This window comes from Vipera berus (genome assembly GCF_964194415.1).
Source record: "Vipera berus genome assembly, chromosome: 1".
Taxonomy (NCBI): domain Eukaryota; kingdom Metazoa; phylum Chordata; class Lepidosauria; order Squamata; family Viperidae; genus Vipera; species Vipera berus.
In genome coordinates, this window is record NC_138202.1 from 241398277 (window position 1) to 241418691 (window position 20415).

The 20415-nt window shown below is 38.0% G+C and overlaps 1 protein-coding gene across 2 annotated transcripts in view; it reads right to left on the bottom strand.

Annotated features, from left to right (window-relative positions):
• The window catches only part of CEP162 (centrosomal protein 162), a 43333-nt gene that overhangs the window by 11630 nt on the left and 11288 nt on the right, over positions 1 to 20415 (bottom strand). For both annotated transcript variants that reach the window (XM_081314245.1, XM_081314244.1), the window contains 13 exons: positions 19627 to 19654; positions 18472 to 18591; positions 17126 to 17317; positions 13546 to 13627; positions 11218 to 11497; positions 10316 to 10571; positions 9883 to 10049; positions 8351 to 8575; positions 7741 to 7878; positions 6329 to 6441; positions 5500 to 5605; positions 3105 to 3231; positions 884 to 1047 (listed from right to left, as the gene is read on the bottom strand). In XM_081314245.1, coding sequence (XP_081170371.1) covers positions 884 to 1047; positions 3105 to 3231; positions 5500 to 5605; positions 6329 to 6441; positions 7741 to 7878; positions 8351 to 8575; positions 9883 to 10049; positions 10316 to 10571; positions 11218 to 11497; positions 13546 to 13627; positions 17126 to 17317; positions 18472 to 18591; positions 19627 to 19654 — 1998 coding nt within the window. The remainder of the gene's footprint in view (positions 1 to 883; positions 1048 to 3104; positions 3232 to 5499; positions 5606 to 6328; positions 6442 to 7740; positions 7879 to 8350; positions 8576 to 9882; positions 10050 to 10315; positions 10572 to 11217; positions 11498 to 13545; positions 13628 to 17125; positions 17318 to 18471; positions 18592 to 19626; positions 19655 to 20415) is intronic.

The following is a 20415-nucleotide window of genomic DNA, read 5'->3' on the forward strand; positions in this document are numbered from 1 at the left end:
GAATATTTAATTTATATTTAATTTTGTGTGTTTCAAATCACAATTTGAGTAACAGCAGCATATACAGGAAGGAAGGAAGGAAGGAAGGAAGGAAGGAAGGAAGGAAGGAAGGAAGGAAGGAGCGAGCTGATATGAATAATGAACCTGAAATTCTATCTTCCTTTTTATTGGGCTTATTAAACATGGCAGAGAAACCATCACAAAAATGACAGGTGAAAGAACACTTTATTTAACAGCTGATCTCACTTTCTGTGTGAATGAATGTCGTAATCTGACATTCTCGAAATTTCAGCATATTTAGGTCATATTGATTGTGCAAAAGCCATATTTCTGGCCAGCTAACAAGTAAAAGAGAGCATTCTAGATGCTCTAGGCCTCCAATTGAACATTTTCTGGGCTACTTCTCAACAGAGAAATCTAAAACACTAAAATACAGAACAGTTTTATGTCAGGATACAAGCCACACAGTCTCTTGAATTTAGGACCTTGGGATGTCAAGCAGAAATCCAGGCTGATTCCATCACCTAGTTCTGTTTAATAGAGAAAATGCAGCAAAAGTAGCCATCTTTGTTCATAAGCTAACAGGCTGGAGCAGTTCCACTAAAACTCCGATTGCTTATCTAGGGCCAATTTTCCTCCCTTCCTTGTTTTGGCAATAAGTGGCCAGATTATATACTTATAATGAGAAGCGAGATGTGACCATTACTGCTGCCCACCAAGAAATCAGGCAGGCAATAGGTGTTTCCCCCTGAATACATGAACTTCAGGCTGTATGACACTCTGTCTGAGGGGGCAGTTAGGAGATCTGGCCCTTGTCTTTTTCAACAAAATGCCTTGGCTTTGCAGTGGTTTACTTCTAGTTGACGTTTGATACTATAATCACCTCTACTTTCAGCTTACTGATTTCTTCTTTTGCTCCCCTAAGGCGAGCTGCATCTTTATCCAAGAGTTCCTGATTTTCTGCGTACCACTGGAGTCTTTTTTGTAAGCGATTAATTTCACCTTTATAGGACTCTTCCATAATTTTCATTTCATATGATTTCTCACCTAGGAGATAAAAACGATTCATGCTTAGCTTAATCCTTTTAGAAGCATCGTTGTTATTTTTCTTTACTTTGGTTTTAAACTGTGAGATAATTTTTTGTGTATAAAAAGTTTGTTTGTTTGTATTGACTTATTATATTTACAAATAGCTCAAGGCGGCGAACATATCCAACACACCTTCCTCCCCCTATTTTCCCTACAACAACAACAACAACTCTGGGAGGTGGGTTGGGCTGAGAGAGAGTGATTGGCCCAAAATCACCCTGCTGGCTTTCGTGGCTAAGACGGGACTTCTGGATGCAAGAGTGATATTCTTTGGGTTTCTTTTTTCCCATCCATAATGAAAAGAAAGCAAAAGAGGTGTTTTGCAATGCATGGGACCTTCAAAGAACACGTTCTCCTCCCATCTTTAAAGCAGCTGCGTTTCTTGCAAAGCTGTTTCTGAGGCGCCGTGTAAGCCTTACTAAAGAAGTGGCTGCTTTAATGTTTTCTTCACAACCAGCGTTGTGCACAGCAATCGAATAACAGAATAACAGAATTGGAAGGGACCTTGGAGGTCTTCTAGTCCAGGAAACCTTATACCATTTCAGACAAATGGTTGTCCAATCTCTTCTTAAAAACTTCCAGTATGGGAGCACCCACAATTTCTGGAGGCAAGTTGTTCCACTGATTTAACTGTTCTAATTGTCAGGAAAATTCTCCTTAGTTCTAGGTTGCTTCTCTGCTTGATTAGTTTCCATCCATTGCTTCTTTTTCTGCCTTCAGATGCTCTGAGGAATAGGTTGAGCCCCTCTTCTTTGGGGCAGCCCCTGAGATATTGGAACACTGTGATCACCTCACCCCTAGTGCTTTAAATGGAGCATTCTGGCTAGCAAAATGCCTGACATCAAAAGGCCGAAGTCACTGCATCCTCTTGAAGACTCAGTGCGATTGTTCTCTACATATGCATATACATACCGTATTTTCCGGCATATAAGAAAACTCGGCGTATAAGACGACCCCCAACTTTTGAGATGATTTTCATGGGTTAAAGTCTTATACGCCGGAAAATACGGGTAAGTAGGAAGTCAGGGCTGCTTCTCAATGAGGTGAAGGTTTATCAAGAGCTTTTAGCCTCGAGATCAGCTTTGCTCTGCCTCGCCTAAACCTCGTCTCCTCTCGTCTACTTCAGCCACACGCGCTGGCTGTTTTGGCCAGGAGCGATGAGCATTGTGGCCCAACACTTCGGGAAGGCACCAGGTCTGAAAGAAGGCGGTTCTTTCCGTAGGTTAGTTAATGAACAGGGCGGCGGAGGGTGGGTGGTGGTGGTGAAAGAAACGGGCTCAGCCCTGCGCCGCAAGTTTGAGATTCACACACCCCCTCCCCAAGGCTGCCTTCTACTTCAGGGCGGAGGGGCGACCCCGGGTTGCTGAAGCCCCAGCGCCAGCTTTCCGCTGCGGTCTGCCTGTCGCAATTCCCGAGCTGCGCCTTCCCGGGCGGGTGTTGCTGTAGGTCTGGCCACAGCATCACGCCCTGAAGTCAAACTCCCAGGGTCAGGTGAAGCTCAGCTCTGCGCGAATATGTCAGGTCGGCCTCCGCCTGGCTTCCCGCGCTCCCTTGAGCTCTGGTGCTCACCAAGCGCCGGCGGCTCGGCACGCGCTTGACTCCCACTCCCTTCCAAAAAAAAGGGGGTCTGCTGCCCTAGGACGCCGGTAAGCTGGAGCCTCAGCCTCAGTTGGGCTGGTCGATTTATTTATGAGGAGGCTGTCTTTCGCCATTCTCGAGCGCTGGATTTGTCCGTTTCCACTAATGTCTCTGCTCCCGAGGATTTACTATTTTCCGGCGTATAAGGCGACTGGGCGTATAAGACGACCCCCGACTTTTGAGAAGATTTTCATGCGTTAAAAAGTCATCTTATACGCCGGAAAATACGGTATATGCAAGGAAGACACTATTTTTCCAGGTTTCCTTGCACAGACACATTGAATATTAAACAAGATGCAATATTTTCCATTTTGAAGAACACAACTAAACAGCAATCTTATTCACTGGGAAATTGTCTTCCTAAAACAGGACGTTACCTGAGGCAGAAACAATCTGGGCTCTTGCCAAATCTCGTTCTTTCTTCATTTGAGCCAAATCAACTTCAAGGGCTTGTTTATCTTGCTTTAGATGCTTTCTCTCTTCAATCAAATTGGCTTCTGTAGCCTTTGTTCCCCACCCAACCCCAGGACAGGGATATCAAAGAAAAGAGAAAGACAAAACTTATTATTAACCACTGAACTGAGCCTTCCACATGGTTGGGAATAATTCTATGCCAGCAACATGCTCGATATTCTCTTTATCAAGAAATCAGTCTGTCCAAATGCCCAGGTGGAACTGTCACTTAATCATTTATAGCTGCCATTCCCACAAAAACAAGATAATTTAGTTCATGCAGTTTTATGGTAGGAAACTAAACAAAAATTAATCTGCAATTTCAATTCATGATTATGGCTATACTTCGTAAGAGTTATATGGAAAATAAATTAATCTCCCCAGCAATAAAATTTGTCAAAAATTCCCCAATTGTTAAGGGCATCAGCTTACGTAGTAGGGTAAAGAAGGCTCCTGAAATTTGGGGATAGTTGGAAAGATAATACACACTTTGAATGGAAAAGGATGATAATCTGGTCACAAAGGAACAGGAAAGTATTAATAGAAACTTTTCTGAGTTGATCTGTTAAATCAGAGTAATATACAGTGGGACAAAAAAGTCAGCCACCAATTGTGCAAGTTCTCCCACTTAAAAAGATGAGAGAGGCCTGTAATTTTCATCATAGGTATACCTCAACTATGAGAGACAAAATGGGGGGAAAGAATCCAGGAAATCACATTGTAGGATTTCTAATGAATTTATTTGCAAATTATGGTCGAAAATAAATATTTGGTCAATAACAAAAGTTCATCTCAATACTTTGTTATATGCCCTTTGTTGGCAATGACAGAGGTCAAACGTTTTCTGTAAGTCTTCACAAGGTTTGCACACACTGTTGCTGGTATTTTGGCCCATTCCTCCATGCAGATCTCCTTTAGAGCAGTGATGTTTTGGGGCTGTTGCTGGGCAACACGGACTTTCAACTCCCTCCAAAGGTTTTCTATGGGGTTGAGATCTGGAGACTGGCTAGGCCACTCCAGGACCTTGAAATGCTTCTTACGAAGCCACTCCTTCGTTGCCCGGGCGGTGTGTTTGGGATCATTGTCATGCTGAAAGACCCAGCCACGTTTCATCTTCAATGCGCTTGCTGATGGAAGGAGGTTTTCACTCAAAATCTCACGATACATGGCCCCATTCATTCTTTCCTTTACACGGATCAGTCATCCTGGTCCCTTTGCAGAAAAACAGCCCCAAAGCATGATGTTTCCACCCCCATGCTTCACAGTAGGTATGGTGTTCTTTGGATGCAACTCAGCATTCTTTCTCCTCCAAATACGACGAGTTTTTACCAAAAAGTTCTACTTTGGTTTCATCTGACCATATGACATTCTTCCAATCCTGTTCTGGATCATCCAAATGCTCTCTAGCAAACTTCAGATGGGCCCGGACATGTACTGGCTTAAGCAGGGGGACACGTCTGGCACTGCAGGATTTGAGTCCCTGGCGGCATAGTGTGTTACTGATGGTAGCCTTTGTTACTTTGGTCCCAGCTCTCTCCAGGTCATTCACTGGGCCCCCCCATGTGGTTCTAGGATTTTTGCTCACTGTTCTTGTGATTATTTTGACCCCACGGGGTGAGATCTTGCGTGGAGCCCCAGAATGAGGGAGATTATCAGTGGTCTTGTATGTCTTCCATTTTCTAATAATTGCTCCCACAGTTGATTTCTTCACACCAAGCTGCTTGCCTATTGTAAATTCAGTCTTCCCAGCATGGTGCAAGTCTACAATTTTGTTTCTGGTGTCCTTCGACAGCTCTTTGGTCTTGGCCATAGTGGAGTTTGGAGTGTGACTGTTTGAGGTTGTGGACTGGTGTCTTTTATACTGATAATAAGTTCAACCAGGTGCCATTCATACAGGTAACGAGTGGAGGACAGAGGAGCCTCTTAAAGAAGAAGTTACAGGTCTGTGAGAGCCAGAAATCTTGCTTGTTTGTAGGTGACCAAATACTTATTTTACGGAGGAACGTACGAATTAATTCATTAGAAATCCTACAATGTGATTTCCTGGATTCTTTCCCCCCATTTTGTCTCTCATAGTTGAGGTATACCTATGATGAAAATTACAGGCCTCTCTCATCTTTTTAGGTGGGAGAACTTGCACAATTGGTGGCTGACTAAATACTTTTTTGTCCCACTGTATCTTATCAGTCCAAACTAGTGTTTGTTTAGAAAGAATATTAAAATAGATAAGTTATAAAATTAGTAACATTACATATTGATGATATAAACTTGCTGGCAATATTTTAAATATTAAAGCACAGAAATTTCAAAAAGGCCTACCTTGGCTGCTCGAAGTTCTGAAATCAAGTCTGTGAAATTCTGATTCTCAGATGGTTTATCATTTTGCACTCCATGTGATAAAACATTATTTTTTTCTAGCTTCTCCCTATTTTAAATTAAAAGATTACCACTTTTGTAGAGTTTTATATTTAAGATAGAAAGTGTCTCTATTTTGGATATATATGCAAATGGATCTAATTTTTATATGTATACACATACTCCATTGCTGACTTCTTAGTTTATTGCAATTGACAAGAATATCTCAGAATAATTTAGATGGTACTGTTTCAAAGCAGAATATAGTTGTTGTTTTTAATTTCTATACTGGGATTTCTTGAATAACTTCCTTTTTGAAACTATTCAATTTGAATAGCAAGAAGATGAGATTCAGAACTTTATATTAGGTGGCTTATTTACAAACTTAGTAAGAAATCTGTCTTGACCCAAACTACTTCTCTAAAATGGCTTTTTTCTGCAAAACCTTTTAAAAAGTAGTAAGTTAAAATAAGGCACCTCTGTCAATATAATCCTACCCATTTTGTACAGTTGAGAAATGAGACAATATTTGAAAGGCAACTCTTACCTATCACCCAATATTAGAATGTCTGATTAAACCACTGATTTTGGTGGGAATAGCCACAACTGATTTGCTAGCTAAAAAATCAATTAGACACAGCACAATTATAATCATGTTTATTTGGAAGTAAGTCCTACTTATGTTCAAAAGGAATTACATATCCAGATAAATGACATGTTCCTCTATTTACCACAGAAATAATAATTTATGCAAACTTATTATAGATTTTGCCATACACTTAAATAAACTCACTGTAAAGCTGCTAATTGAGTCATCAAACGTTGATTCTCTTTAAACATAATTTCCTCATTTTTCTTGTTATTTAGCTGAAGTTCCTTAACTTGCTTATATAATCTTTCATTCTCCTGAATTAAAAAAAGAATAATTATTTAGTTACTACCGGTTCATGTGAAAAGATGTGCACCAGTATCTGCCGTTTCTAATTTCCAGACCAATAGTAATTTGTTATATAAAATCAAAGTATTGTTGAGAGATCTCATCCAACATTCTCCCTGGCTCAGAAAATTTATATCACAATAAAATAGATTAGGCTGTTGCCCGGTGTTCAATTTCCTGAATCAATAACCTAAACCTCATGATGCTTACCTTTGAATAAATGTGCTAATAAAAAAACTGTCTTTAAAACAACTCAGATCCAACAATGTCTTGTTACTTTATGGGACAAGAGTAAATTGTTTCAGGATTTGAATGGGAACCTATCAAATGAATAATGTTGTATGGACAGCAGCACAGAAGCTATGGACTTCTGCATATAATTAAATCAGCCAGATTAATTTGCTACATTGCACTGAAAGTTTGGTGTGTGTACCATTTATAGTTTTAAAGTGGCTGTATGTTAAATTATATTAAATAAGATGATCAAATTTGGCAGGAGGAAGGGGCTATACTATTTCTGAAGTCTCATTTCAAATGTTGCTTCAATAAAAGAATACATGCTGATTGAGAAACAACAGGAAGCTTAATCTATGCTTAACAAGAGGATTATCAACAGAGTGGGATTATCAGAACCGGTCACAGTCAAAAATTGACAGCAGGATATACTTATTTATTTCCTGATACAAATTAGGCAAGAAGAAACATACTAAGAATTTTCAAATTTAAAAAAATGAAATTTAGAACATTTAGATTTGACTAGCCATACTAAGTACTCATACAAACAAAATATAGATAGCTGCATGCAAAGTTATTTACTTCTTAAGAACCAAATTCATGTACCACCAGTGATTAATGTGAAGCATCAAAAATTATCCTTATTCCCTCTGGAACAGGACATTAGAGAGCCAGTGGGGTACTAAGATACTGAACTAGAATTGAGGAGGCTGGGTTCAAATCTACTTTAACACTAAAACACTAGATGCCTTGCCAAAGTGATGATACTTTCTCAGTTGAAAATTATTTCAGAATGTCTAATTTGCATGGAAAAAAGGTGATTATAAATCTAACAAATGCAAACAAATAAATACATGTGAGGGTTCAAACTGAATTTTCCAAAAATAAGTTACTTACTTCAGATTTCTTCAGCTTCTTTTCTACCAAGACAACTGCTAGTTGCACTGACTGAGAAGCTCCAATGGGAACTTCTGTCTAACACTTCTGGTAGACAGGACAAAAAGGCCAGAGTCACAATATTAAATGATCTTTACCTGGTGGTATCCTTGGAGAAGAATCTCTTGATTCTGGATTTCTTTTTGGATTTCTTTCAACATGTCTTCATCGTTAGGATTTTTCTCCCGAGTAGTTGACCACATTGTTCCTTTTTTAAGGTCTTTTATATTATTTAGCTATGAAGAAAATGCCTAAGCATTATTGCATCTTATAAAAATGCTGAGAAAAAATAATTTTACGTGTAAGCCAAATACATATATAGTTGAGAAACAGAATGTAGGTATCATTGTTCAAGTACATAGTATTCATTTATTGAAATGTTAGTAACCTGAATAATCACATCTGCATTCTGTTTTTCCTCCAACTAACATGTATGGCCCTTTATCGTATTTTATAAAGCTGCCCAGTATTTTTGAGATTATTAGGAACTGAGTAGCAGTTTTTTTTCTTGTTTAGTAATATACATTTCAATGCATAAAACTGGATAAGAGTAGAAAGACAATCTTGCACGACAACTGACTGGGTTGCATCTCCCAAAACAATGAGAAAAGGCAGGCAGTTTCATGGACATTTTAATCAAATGTAAGATAAATGTTGTTTGAAAGGAATATACTAAAAAGTATCCAGCAAAAGAATGTAAGATGGCACCTGTGTTTGAAGAACATAATTTTCTTGGCTCAACTGGGAAAGCTCTTTATCTTGCTGCACTTTCCTTTCCAGAATTTTTGCCTCCATTTCCTTCTCTGTTTGCAGAGAGGTGGCTTTCAGACGTTCAATCAAAGTATTGGCTGCACTCAATTCTTCCTCTGCTTCCTGCACTCTTTTTAGTAAATAAAGCTCTCTTTCATTGTGAAATGAGGAAATTGGGGCTGCCTGATGATACACAGGAAATAAATACAATATGGAATGCAGAATCAGATTCAAGTGCTAATTTTCCTTTCCGTTTTTTTCATATAAAAATTAAATGCTTAATGTCTTCCAAGCCTATTCCAGCGTGCAAAATATTTCCACACTGTAGAAAGGAATTAAAACACTGCTGTTCATTAGGAAAATGCATCATTTTAGCACCGGAGCAAATTAATTCAAGTACATAAAATACACACAAATAAGTGCTATGCTTGAGGAAGCATTTGAATAAGCACCCAAGCTTATTATAATTAAAATGAATAAGCACCAAGATGGAAAAACACAAACTGGTCTAAGCTCCCTGAAGCAAAGATGGGGAAATCTGTATTCCTCCGGCTATTGGTACAACCCCACCAAGAATTTTCAACAGCAATCATAACGGTTGAGGCTGCTGGGAATTGAAATCCAACATTTCCCAAAGCTGTCTTACAAAAAAATAAGGAGATAAGTGAGATAAAACGATATTACTATTGATTGGATTTAACATATCTCTTCCCCAGACAAGCCTCCTATGTTGGAACCCCAATCTATCCATGTTCAAAATGACCATGTTCAAAGTGACACTTTCACAAAAGAGGCAGAGGAGGGGAAGGCTGGGAGGTTGCCAGTTCCCCCTCCTCCTCCCGCCTTCTGTATCACCTCATACTCTGTCTCTGCACCTAAAATAAGGTCTTGAGTAAACTGAGGGACTGCAGATTGAGGAAAGTCAAAATTACCTCTCCCCTTTCCTTCAATTTCTGAGTTCTATTAATGGAACCCAATTCATAGATTATGAAGTCAATAGCAAGTAGTTGTCTATGGTAGCACAAGAGTTATTTAAAACAACCCCCCCCCCCAAGTATATACTTTTTGTGCTACAGTTTGGGCTCAGTGTATATATTATCCATTTGCTAGATCAAATCAAATAAGGGAATGCCAAACTGGGTGTTCATTCTCCTTTCTCACATCTGAGAAGGGTATACAGGTCTCATTTAGCGACCGCAGTTGGGACCACCAACTCAAGTCATTAAGCCAAGTGGTCACTAAGGGAAACCGCAATGGTGCTTCCTGTCTTACTTCAGCTTTCTTTCGCTTTACAAAAAGTAAAACCTTGCTTTACAGTGAAGGTTGTAAAAAATGAAGATAGCAAAGTTACTTCTTCATCACTGTCGTAACTGCGAACAGTTGCTGAAGGAGAACAAGCTGTACGTGACACTAAGAACGCTTAGAACGAAGAGCCTTCCTCCTATTCTACATTTTCATTTCTCGAGCATTCTCCCTTTTTAAAAAAATACCTGTTGAAGAGCAGTGGTTGTATCACTTATCTTGTGACACTGGATGTCATTTTCTTTAGCCTCTGGTGGAAATTCACCTGAAGATGGTTGTCCAGGGTTAGTAGAATCATTTCTTTTGGGTGAGAGTGAAGGGGGTTTTGTCTGAATTACTTTAGTCACTGATGTGCCTTTGAAAGGGAAACAATCAATTATGTCTTGTTTTAAAAAAAACATTGCAACAATGACTATATGATTTTGATATAGATACCTTATATTTCTTGGAATAATTATTTTATGCCAAAAAGATCTATTATCATTACCTTTAATACTGTAGTATATATATATATATATATTACTTCACGTTATTTCATTTTAAAATTACACACACACACACACACACACACACACACACACACACACACACACGTAATTTAAAATAGACACACTCACACACCTTTCTGTCTTGGTGGAGATCTGACTTTCAGAAGTGGATTTTTGTTGCTTTCCTTCAATGTCTTCTCATTAACTGTAGGAAGGTGCTTTAATGAAGAATTGGGTTTTCCATATCCAGAACTTCTAACAGAACTATGTGATCCACCCAAATGTTTCTTTCTATGAATAATCATTGTGTTTTTACTATTCTTATACATTACTTGTTTATTTGGTGCTAATTTTGGATTCTCTTTATTCGAAGTGTTGGGTTGATGCACCTACAAATGACACATACATGTATATTATTATTGACTAGTTTGGTTTCAGAATGCAAAATAGAGGCTTAATATTTAAAATAAAAGTTATGTAATCACTGAATTATATTTCTATAGAATGGCAAGATTAACTTGTAAATCTAATTCTACCAAATAAATTTTTGCCAAAATTATATTAATTTGATTATATCCCAAATAAGCAACTCAAACATCAGCTATAAAATCATGCAAACAAGTAGATACCCAGCTGCCTAAGCAGTAACCTAATCACAGCGGTCAACATGAGCGTCTTGAAAGTAATATTTCAGAATCCTAGAAATCAGCTGCTTCACGAAAAGTGAGGAAAGTTGAAGATAAGTAGGAAATAGGGAGTAAAGGTTGGAGGAATAGGATCAAAGTTTCAACCAGCAAAGTATTAAACTCTGTTACTAAACAGGATCATTTTGATTCCTCTCTGATGGCTCCTAATTGATTGGCAGAGACTTATTTTTTTAATTTTGGGATTATGAAATAAGTAAATTCTGCTGATGACTGGTTCCTTTTTTGAAAGGCTATCTTTTATTTAATGGCTTATTTTGGACTGGCTTTAAGCTGTAGAAGAATAAAACTCTTCTTTGTGCCTTAAGTGTGACAAGTAATAGCTGCTCACCTGTCCAGATTTCCTCTCCTGATACAGTGTTGAACAATTTGACAGAGTGCTTAATTTCATAACATCTTTAATTTTATCAGCTAATTTCTTCTTGATAACTTTCAGATGAGGACTATCTTTACTACTTTCATTTGTAACTTCTAAAACAGAGGTATCTTCTTGTTCACCGTGATGGTTTGAAAGACAGCCAATGTTTTGAGATTCCACTGAAGTATCATTAGGATGTTCTTTAGATGTCTTCATTAATCCATCTGTGTGATCTTGTGCGACTTTCACAGGACTATGAGATGGAAGGGAAAGAAAGCCATATATGAATAGGTCCTGTTGTTTCTATTAATAATAGATTATAAAAATTATGGACATTTGATACTGAATTGCGCACTAGTTTTACATAATTGTGCAGCAAAACAATTACCTAGTCCAGCAGGACAGGACTAAGCAATAATGGCACTATCAATAGATCACACTGCAGCAATTATAAACAAGTATCTCATATTTGACCAGGTAATGTTCTTTCCCATACACTCAAAAACTCATTGACTATAAAAAGAAAACTATACCCAATACAGTAATAATGAACCCTACCTATTTGTTTTACAGTTTTATATACTAGCATACAACAAAAGATAAAAATAAAAAATAAAAATATTCTGTCTCCTACAGCGGATGCAAAAAAATCAGTAAACTAAGTTGGCTGATCACCTTATGGAAGGCGGAAGGGATGAACTATAATCAGATGTGGCTCTATGATTTCATGATTTATGTTTTCATGGACATGCACTATTAAGATAATGTATTTTAGACAGGTTATTGTTGGCCCCATAAGCACCCCTTTGAAGCTCTATCAAGGTTTGCCTTCTGGGTACGGAGATCTGGCTTGGGGGGGATTCTTTCCCATCATACCTTAAGTCATCTATTTTACAGGTAGTCTTTGACTTACAACCATTTGTTTACTGACTGTCCGAGGCTATAACACCTAAAATAAGTGACTTAGGACTGTTTTCACACTTGTGACTATTGCAGTATCCCTGTGATCACGTGATCAAAGTTCGGACCTGTGATGACTCCCCGGATGCGTCCCCAGATGCTCGTTCAGAGGAGGATGAGCTGGCAGGCAAGGGCTACAGGACAGGAGTGGAGGGGCTGAGCACAGGGGAGCAGCCGACTGAGCTAGAGACAGGAGAGACTCTGCTGCAGCTGGGAAGCTGAGAGGCTTCGAGGGCAAACAGCTGCAGCTGGCCAGTGGAGATGAAGAAGAACTACCTCCTCCTCCAGATCTGAGAGCATGTAGGGCTGAGAGGAGGCAGCACAAAGGTCAGCCAGGCCACTCGTGAGAAGGTAGCCTCATCCCTCTTGATGAGCTGCACCAGGAAGTGGTCATTTAGCCCATCAAGGGGAGTGAAATGATGCTGGGAAGGTGTTCGTTTCCTTGCTGCGTGTTCTTGCCTTGAACTTTGGACCGTGTTTCTTCAGCTGTGGCCTTGCCCTGCCTTGCCTTGTGGCCCTGCCTTTGCCCTGTGGATTTGCCTTTGCCTTGCGGACTTGCCTTGGTCTTGGATCTTGCCTTTGCCTTGGGAACTTGCTTTTGCCTAGTGGACTGGACTTGCCGTTGCCTTGAGGACTAGTGTTGGCTTCATTTGAGCAGCCTGTGGAACTTATTGGGGTTGAGCTGGTGCCAGCACAGGGAATTGCTGGGGAATACCAACTCAGGCTCAGAAGCCTTAACAAAGACTCCTTACACCTGTGGTGTGTGTGTGTGTGTGTGTGTGAGAGAGAGAGAGAGAGAGAGAGAGAGAGAGAGAGAGAGAGAGAGAATGGGACAGCAGACCCTTGGCAACTGGCCTGCATTTATGATGGTTGCAGGGGTCATGTGATCACCTTTTGCAACTTCTAATAAGCAAAGTCAATGGGGAAGCCCAATTCATTTAATAAGCGTGTTACTAAACAACTGCAATGATTCACTTCACAACTGTGGCAAGAAAGGTTGTAAAATGGGGCAAAACTCACTTAACCATCTTGCTTAGCAATGGAAATTTGGGGCTTAATTGTGGCTGTAAATCAACCTATACTTAGTTCTGCCAGCTACAGAACTGAGCAAACAGATACCATTTTAAGGTTGCAAGCTTTCATCTTAAATTCTTCTCTCCACTGACTGATTAAACAGATGTTTGCAGCAAAGATATATTTAAATCTTATGAATAATATACCCAAGGAGCAAATGACATCCTACTAGCACTACAGTAGTAATATCTTCATTTTAAAAAGAGTTAAAGAAAAAAAAACATGAAAATTTCATTGACTATGTCATGCTTTTTCCAGAATGAATACCTAACAGGCTCCAGTTCAAATCCCCTGACAAAAGATGAATCTGCTCTGATAGGTTTCATCAGTTCTTCTATGGTGGGCAAATCTAGATAGAAGGAAAACAGCACACTTGTTATCATTTCTGTAGCAAAAGTATTTTCAAATAAAATTAGAAGAAATTTTCATTTTTTGGTCAGAAATTACTAAAAGGTTGGCATAAATTTAGTTTTAAATCCTGGAAAAACCAGAGATTATTGTCGATTTCAGAAAAGGCAGGCACAGCCACACTCCCCTGTGCATTAATGATTCGCCTGTGGAGAATCAGCATCAAATTCCTGGGTGTGCAGTTAACAAATAGGCTGGCTTGGTCGCTCAACAGCAAGACACTGGTGAAGCGGGCACAGCAGCGCCTGCATTTTCTCTGTTGCATGAGAAAAGCACATCTTCCTTCCCTTGTACTGACCACTTTCTACAGGGGGACGATCGAGAGCATCCTGTCATACAGCATCACAGTCTGGTTTGGAAGCATCAATGCTTCAGACAGGAAAGCAGTGCAGAGTGGTGAGGATGGCCAAAAAGATCTTTGGCAGTTCCCTTCCCTCCCATCCAGGACATAGCACATAAATGTAAGATTGTCTGGGACACTACACACCCTCTTCATGACCTGTTTTCCTCGTTACCTTCTGGGAGGAGGCTCCGTGGTATTCGAAGCAGAACATCCTGATTCAGTCAGTTTTGTTTCATACAATATTAACCTTGTGAACTCTAAATCTTCCTCCTTCCGTTATGTATTCAAGATGGAAGTGATTAATATTTATATGTTGCTTATATGTAAGGGTGTAGGTCTATACATATGTTATATATAGTATGTTTAAATGTGCATTATATATGTGTACACTTTGAGAGCAAGCAGCTAAATTTCATTTTTAATGTGTGCCATTGTGCCCACAGTAAAAAATAACAATAAAGGTTATCTATCTATCTATCTATCTATCTATCTATCTATCTATCTATCTATCTATCTATCTATCTATCTATCTATCTATCTGATATCTGGTTATATTGGGACTGGTTTGTTTTGTCCATCTTATTACATTCTGCAGTGATTAATGCAGTGTACTAACGATTTAAACTGTTTTGAATAGCTTTGATTTTACATTTTATTGTACATTTCTAGGAGACATTGGCTCTGTACACAATAAGGACAGTAAACAAAACTAAAAACAAGCATTACTTTCAACTTTTCTTCTTCAAGATAATTTGTGATCTCCTAATTACAACAATGAACCTACTGAACCTTTATTTTTCTTATATACATAGTTTACTTCAATCTTTAATATATTTATTTTCTATAGCAGCCTTCCTATTCTTTACTATTTTGCAAAGCCCAAATACTAGGCATGAAACAGTGAGATCAAATTTCAGCCACAGAGTATATTGGGTGATTTAGGGCAACTGGAACTTCTATGCCCAAGCTTCCTCATAGTTGCGAGAATACTATTACAGCTTTCAAAAATGTCATCTTGTGCTCCTGGATGAAAGGAAGGATAAAAACTTAATAAATAATAACAAATTTGAGGCAATTCTCTAAAGTATGACTTTTTAGTGATTATTGAGTTGGTTAGTAAAGAATGCTACTGAAGGGTATTAGACTGAAATTATATATTTAATTAACTATATGTTAGCTATAATATCTTTTACTCAGGGTCTTACAGCAATAGCACTTAGATTTATATACCGCTTCACAATGCTTTACAGCCTTCTCTAAGCTGTTTACAGAGTCAGCATATTTCTGGGTCCTCATTTTACCAATCTCGGAAGGATGGAAGGCTGAGTCAACCTTGAGCCCCGCAGGATCGAACTCCTGGAGTGAGCAATGAGTTAGTCTGCAATACTGCTTTCTAACTACTGCGCCATGACGGCTCTTACAGTGGTATATCCTATTATTCCTACAGTAACAACCTTGTTTGACAAGTTGAGCTGAGAGACAATGACTGGTCACAAATCACACAGTGAGTTTCTGTACATCCGAGTCCAGGTTTCAACATTTTAACCATTATAGCTACATTAGCTCTATACTGTTAGCTCTATTTAAGAGATCAACCAAATATATAAGTAACAGAAATTATTGGAATGTTAACACTGAATAACTGAGCAGTCATTGCTGCCACTGAGAGATCATAAATGCACTGGCTGACTAAGTAATTACTCATTTTCTTGGATGTCAAATAAATAAAATCCTGAAAGCTGAGGAAAGAACTCACAATAATCAGATATTAGTCAATCAAGATAAGCAATAAAGATATAAAGTGTAGCTTTCAATATATTTCCTCGGATGCCTAGACTGTGCTTCTAAAGCAGGCATGTCAAACTTGTGATGTCACGTGATGTCACGCGACATATTGCAACTTTTTCCCCATTGCCAGCAATGGGGTGGGCGTGGTTTCAGCGTGACGCATCCAGCCTGCAGGCTGGCAGTTTAACATGCCTGTTCTAAAGCATTTCCATGCTAGAATACAACACCAATTATGCTGGTTTGCATAACCATACACATTGATGTTTAACTGACTTCTAGACTGATGCTAATACAATCACAAAATACAAAAGGTGACTACTAAAGACGGAAGGGCAGGAATGAACTGTCAGTATTAGTTTAGTTCTGTTTAGTTCTGTTTTTTAAATTTCTTCAACTTTATGTATATAGAGATTTAATTTTCTTACTAACAGACTAGTATATTATACATCCTTTGATGTATTTCATTTTAAAAAAATACTAAAGGAAAAAAATTAGGTTTTTAAATCTCGTGGTCAAATTTGTAAAATCTTTTGCATTCTACAAATAGAATATGTTTCTCCTTTGAGAAGTTTCATTAAAGAGATTTCATGAAAGAGATTTCATTAAAGAGATTTCATGAAAGAGTTTCATTCCATGAAAAAAACAATATGCACAACGGCTACAATATGAGAAAATGAATTACTCATCCTATTCACAGAGACCTTAAAACAGAGGCCCCCAACCCCTGGTCCGTGGACCAGCACCGGGCTGCAGCAACAGAAACCGGGCCACTCAAACAAGCATAGCCTCACCCATGGGATGCAGGCAGCATGCGAAACCACCACCCCTCCAGTCCGTAGAAAAGCCTTTCCCCACAGAACTGGTCCCTGGTGCCTAAAAGGTTGGGGGCCTCTGCCTTAAAAGGCTGGGGAAACCCCATAATATTGACCTTGGACATGAATAATAAAACTACACATGCAGGAGTCCAAATCAATGGCACAAATCTCTTTTCCATCCAATCAATTGCCTAACCTCCTTTCTAGAAAAAGGATACTCTGATAGGAAAGAATCACGTAATTAGCTTCATTAGCACAATTTTGGAAATCAGCAACATAATGCAGTCATGTGGGATCACAATTCACAGAGGTGGGTTCTGCACTTTCTCTGGTGCAAACAATGATGTCATCAGAGATAAAGCAGAATAAGCAATAGCAATGGACACTTTAGTATTTACAGTATTTATATCGTCTTCAGAGGGGGACAGAGGGGAACATGGTCCAGTGATCAGAATAATAAATGCAAACAATATTGGGAAGTACCAGAATTTACCAGAATTCGTAATGGAAGTATTTTGAGGGCAGCTTTCTTTATTTTGTGAAGTGTCATTGACTAAGCTCCCTTCTACTTCAATTTTTTCATCGTGAACGTTCTGTTCATCTGTAGCTCCTAAAGACTGTTCCACATGACGGTAAGCTTGATGCAAGGCTTCAATGTCACTGTTGGTTTGCCCACTGGAAATACCTGAAAGGAGAAAAAATAAACGATTCCAGATGCAGTAGGCTGAAAATAAATATTCATGAGGAACAAATCAGTAAAATAACAGCACTAGTAACCTAGTGTGACTTAAACAAAATTCTAATGTCACACAGGGCCAAAGCTTGATCAGGCAACAGGACCTTTAACCCTTTGCAGGGACTCAATTCAGCTCAGGATTTTTCACGCTCAGAGCAGATTTTATGAGTGAGCAAAGGGAAAGGGAAATGCCTCTGATTCTTTCCACTGTTAGGAGCTTCTGACAAAGGGAGTTCTGTCAGTGGCAACAGGCTATTGGACCCTTTCACTGCAATCCCACACATATATATATATTTATTATAAAGCATCTTCTGCTGAGATTCAAATACAAACGTATCTGGGAATGAGTTTCATCAAGTTCAACAGGATTATTTCCAATAAAAAAAACTTAGGATTGAAATGTAATTATGTCAGATGGTAACACCAGATCCTAACCAACCAGTAAATACTGATGTAAAAAAATGCACATTACATCTATAGACATTACTATAATTTAAATTCAGTAGCTAGTAAGACCAAAGAACAGAAAAATAGCATTCTATGCTTCTTCTTGCATTTATCGTCATCTCAAAACTAGATTTGGCACAAGCACTTGTAGCTTGTATGTACACTGAGAGCTTATGCACTGGAGACAAATTCCTTGTGTCCAATCACACTTGGCCAATAAAGAATTATATTCTGTTCTATAGGGCTAGAGGTAGTCTATCTGATCATATGGAAAAAACCCAGTATCTAAGCTACAGTTGAATACTTTAGGACTGTTTGATTTTAAATACTGGATTTCCTGCCACTGGAATAAATGGGAAGTCAATGGGAAGTTTTGTTTTGCTCAGATGGATATTTACATGAGCAAACAGTAATTTTAATGAACCAAAGTAGAATGAGACAAACTGCTCCTGCCTCACATCCGTTAAAAGCAGGGGTGTCAAACTGCTGACCCACGAGCCGGATGCGTCATGCAGATGCCACGCCCACCCCATTGCTGGCAATGGCAAAACCGTCCCGATACATTGTGCGACGTCACGTGACATTGCGAGTTTGACATGCCTGGTTTAAAGCATGATTAATAGAAGAAATAATTAACAAACGAAAAGTAGCCTTACCTGTTCCAGTCATTTCTTCTACAGTAATTTCTTGAGCTGGATGTTGCTCTACCACAGCTGCATCTTGCTGTTCATTGGCTTTTGGAGTTTCTAAAACTGACTCCTGAGAATCCAGAAGAACTACAAAGGAAAAAGAATTGTGTCTTCTCTATATTAGTGTAGATGAAGAAAATGTAAAGCCAATCTTATGCTTAACCTGTAACACTGGAGTGGGCAACATGCAGTAAAGTTTAATACGTAGAAATACTAAAAATTGTTTAGATAAGCAGCTTTAAGATAACACAATAAATATTTAATAAATACGTTAAATACAAAAGGCTTTAAATAAGAAAATGAAAAAGATAAAATTATGTATAAAATGATAAATAATTCACCATCAACTTATTTGCAACAAAATCTTAAATGGTTCTTGCTTATGCAACAGTAGGATCTAATCATATGTCATGCTTGCAGGAGATGGTTGGGGAAAAGACTCCAATATCAAGTATTCTAATTAGGAAGAAAGCTGTGTCACTCAGTGGGACTTCTTTTAACTAAGCATATATACAAAGGGACAGCATTTTCCCCCCAGTTTGTAGTATGTTTTTCTTTGTAGAGAGACTAACGGCGGCTTTACTGAAGCTTGCCTCTAATAACAAAGTACACAGCTCCAATATATACTCGTAAATTGTTATTCTTTTAAACTTTAAATTATTTCCGAAACTGAAAAATAAATGTTGATGTCAATTGTTCACTTACATTACCATTTTTATTTTTGACCAGTGTTTGAAAATGACTCCTAGACAAAGTTATTTGTGTAATACTAATCTGTAAAATCTTTCTTTTTCCAGTTACAGTGACTGATATGAGTACTGTTGACATCAAAGTATTCCTGTAATCTTTTCTAATAAAATTCAGGATTAATAATAATAAATATTGCTTGCTTTTATTCCATGGGGAAGCCAGGTCTATGATAAGTAGAATTAAAGGAAAAATATTTGCTTTTTCAGGTATCCATAGAGCATTTCTGAAGTCAATTTTGCCAACATATTTACAACTGGCATTGAAACCAATTTAAAAAAATATGGCTCCATTATGTTTGATTATTTATTTCCCAAATTCAAGAAAATCAAACTCATTTTATAATATACATTTCATATTATATGAATTCCGTACCTTTAGCCAGCATGCCTGTCCTTTCCTCCTAGAAAATAAAATAATATATATATATATATATATATATATATATATATATATATATATATATATATATATATATATATATATATATATATATAAATCTCATACATGGAAGAAATTATTTTGAATAATAGGAAACTTTCTTGAAGTAATTTACCATTTAACAACTTAAAATTTTTGATATATTATAAAACTAATATTTCACTTGCATAAAACTTAAGCAGCATCAAGTAAAAAAATATACACTACTGAAAATCAAAGTTATAATTCTGGGTACAGAAAATTAGCAAAATAAGTACTATTTTCAAAAAAAGTAAATCAAAATCTGAACAATACTTTGGAAGCATTTAATACATGTGCAAATCATTCCAATCATTGTGCCTTTCTCCTCAAAATTCTGTTCTGGGTGTAAGAATTCTAATGTATGTATTGATTTCCAATAGCCAAATGATTAATACCCATAGTGGCACAGAGGATACAATGCAGTATTGCAAGCAAACTCTGCCCATAGCCAGGAGTTTGATCCTGACTGGCTCAAGGTTGACTTAGCCTCCCATCCTTCCCAGGTTGGTAAACTGAGGACCCAGATTGTTGAGGGCAAGGTGCTGACATCTGTAAACCACTCAGAGAATGCAGTAAAGCCCAATGGAGTGATATATACCTAAGAATAAATGCTATTGCTATTCCTTGAATGATTTTGGTGCAGAAAATTGATTAATCATTCAATGCTTTTAATCTGGCCCTTTTACTGAACAGAATGCTTCA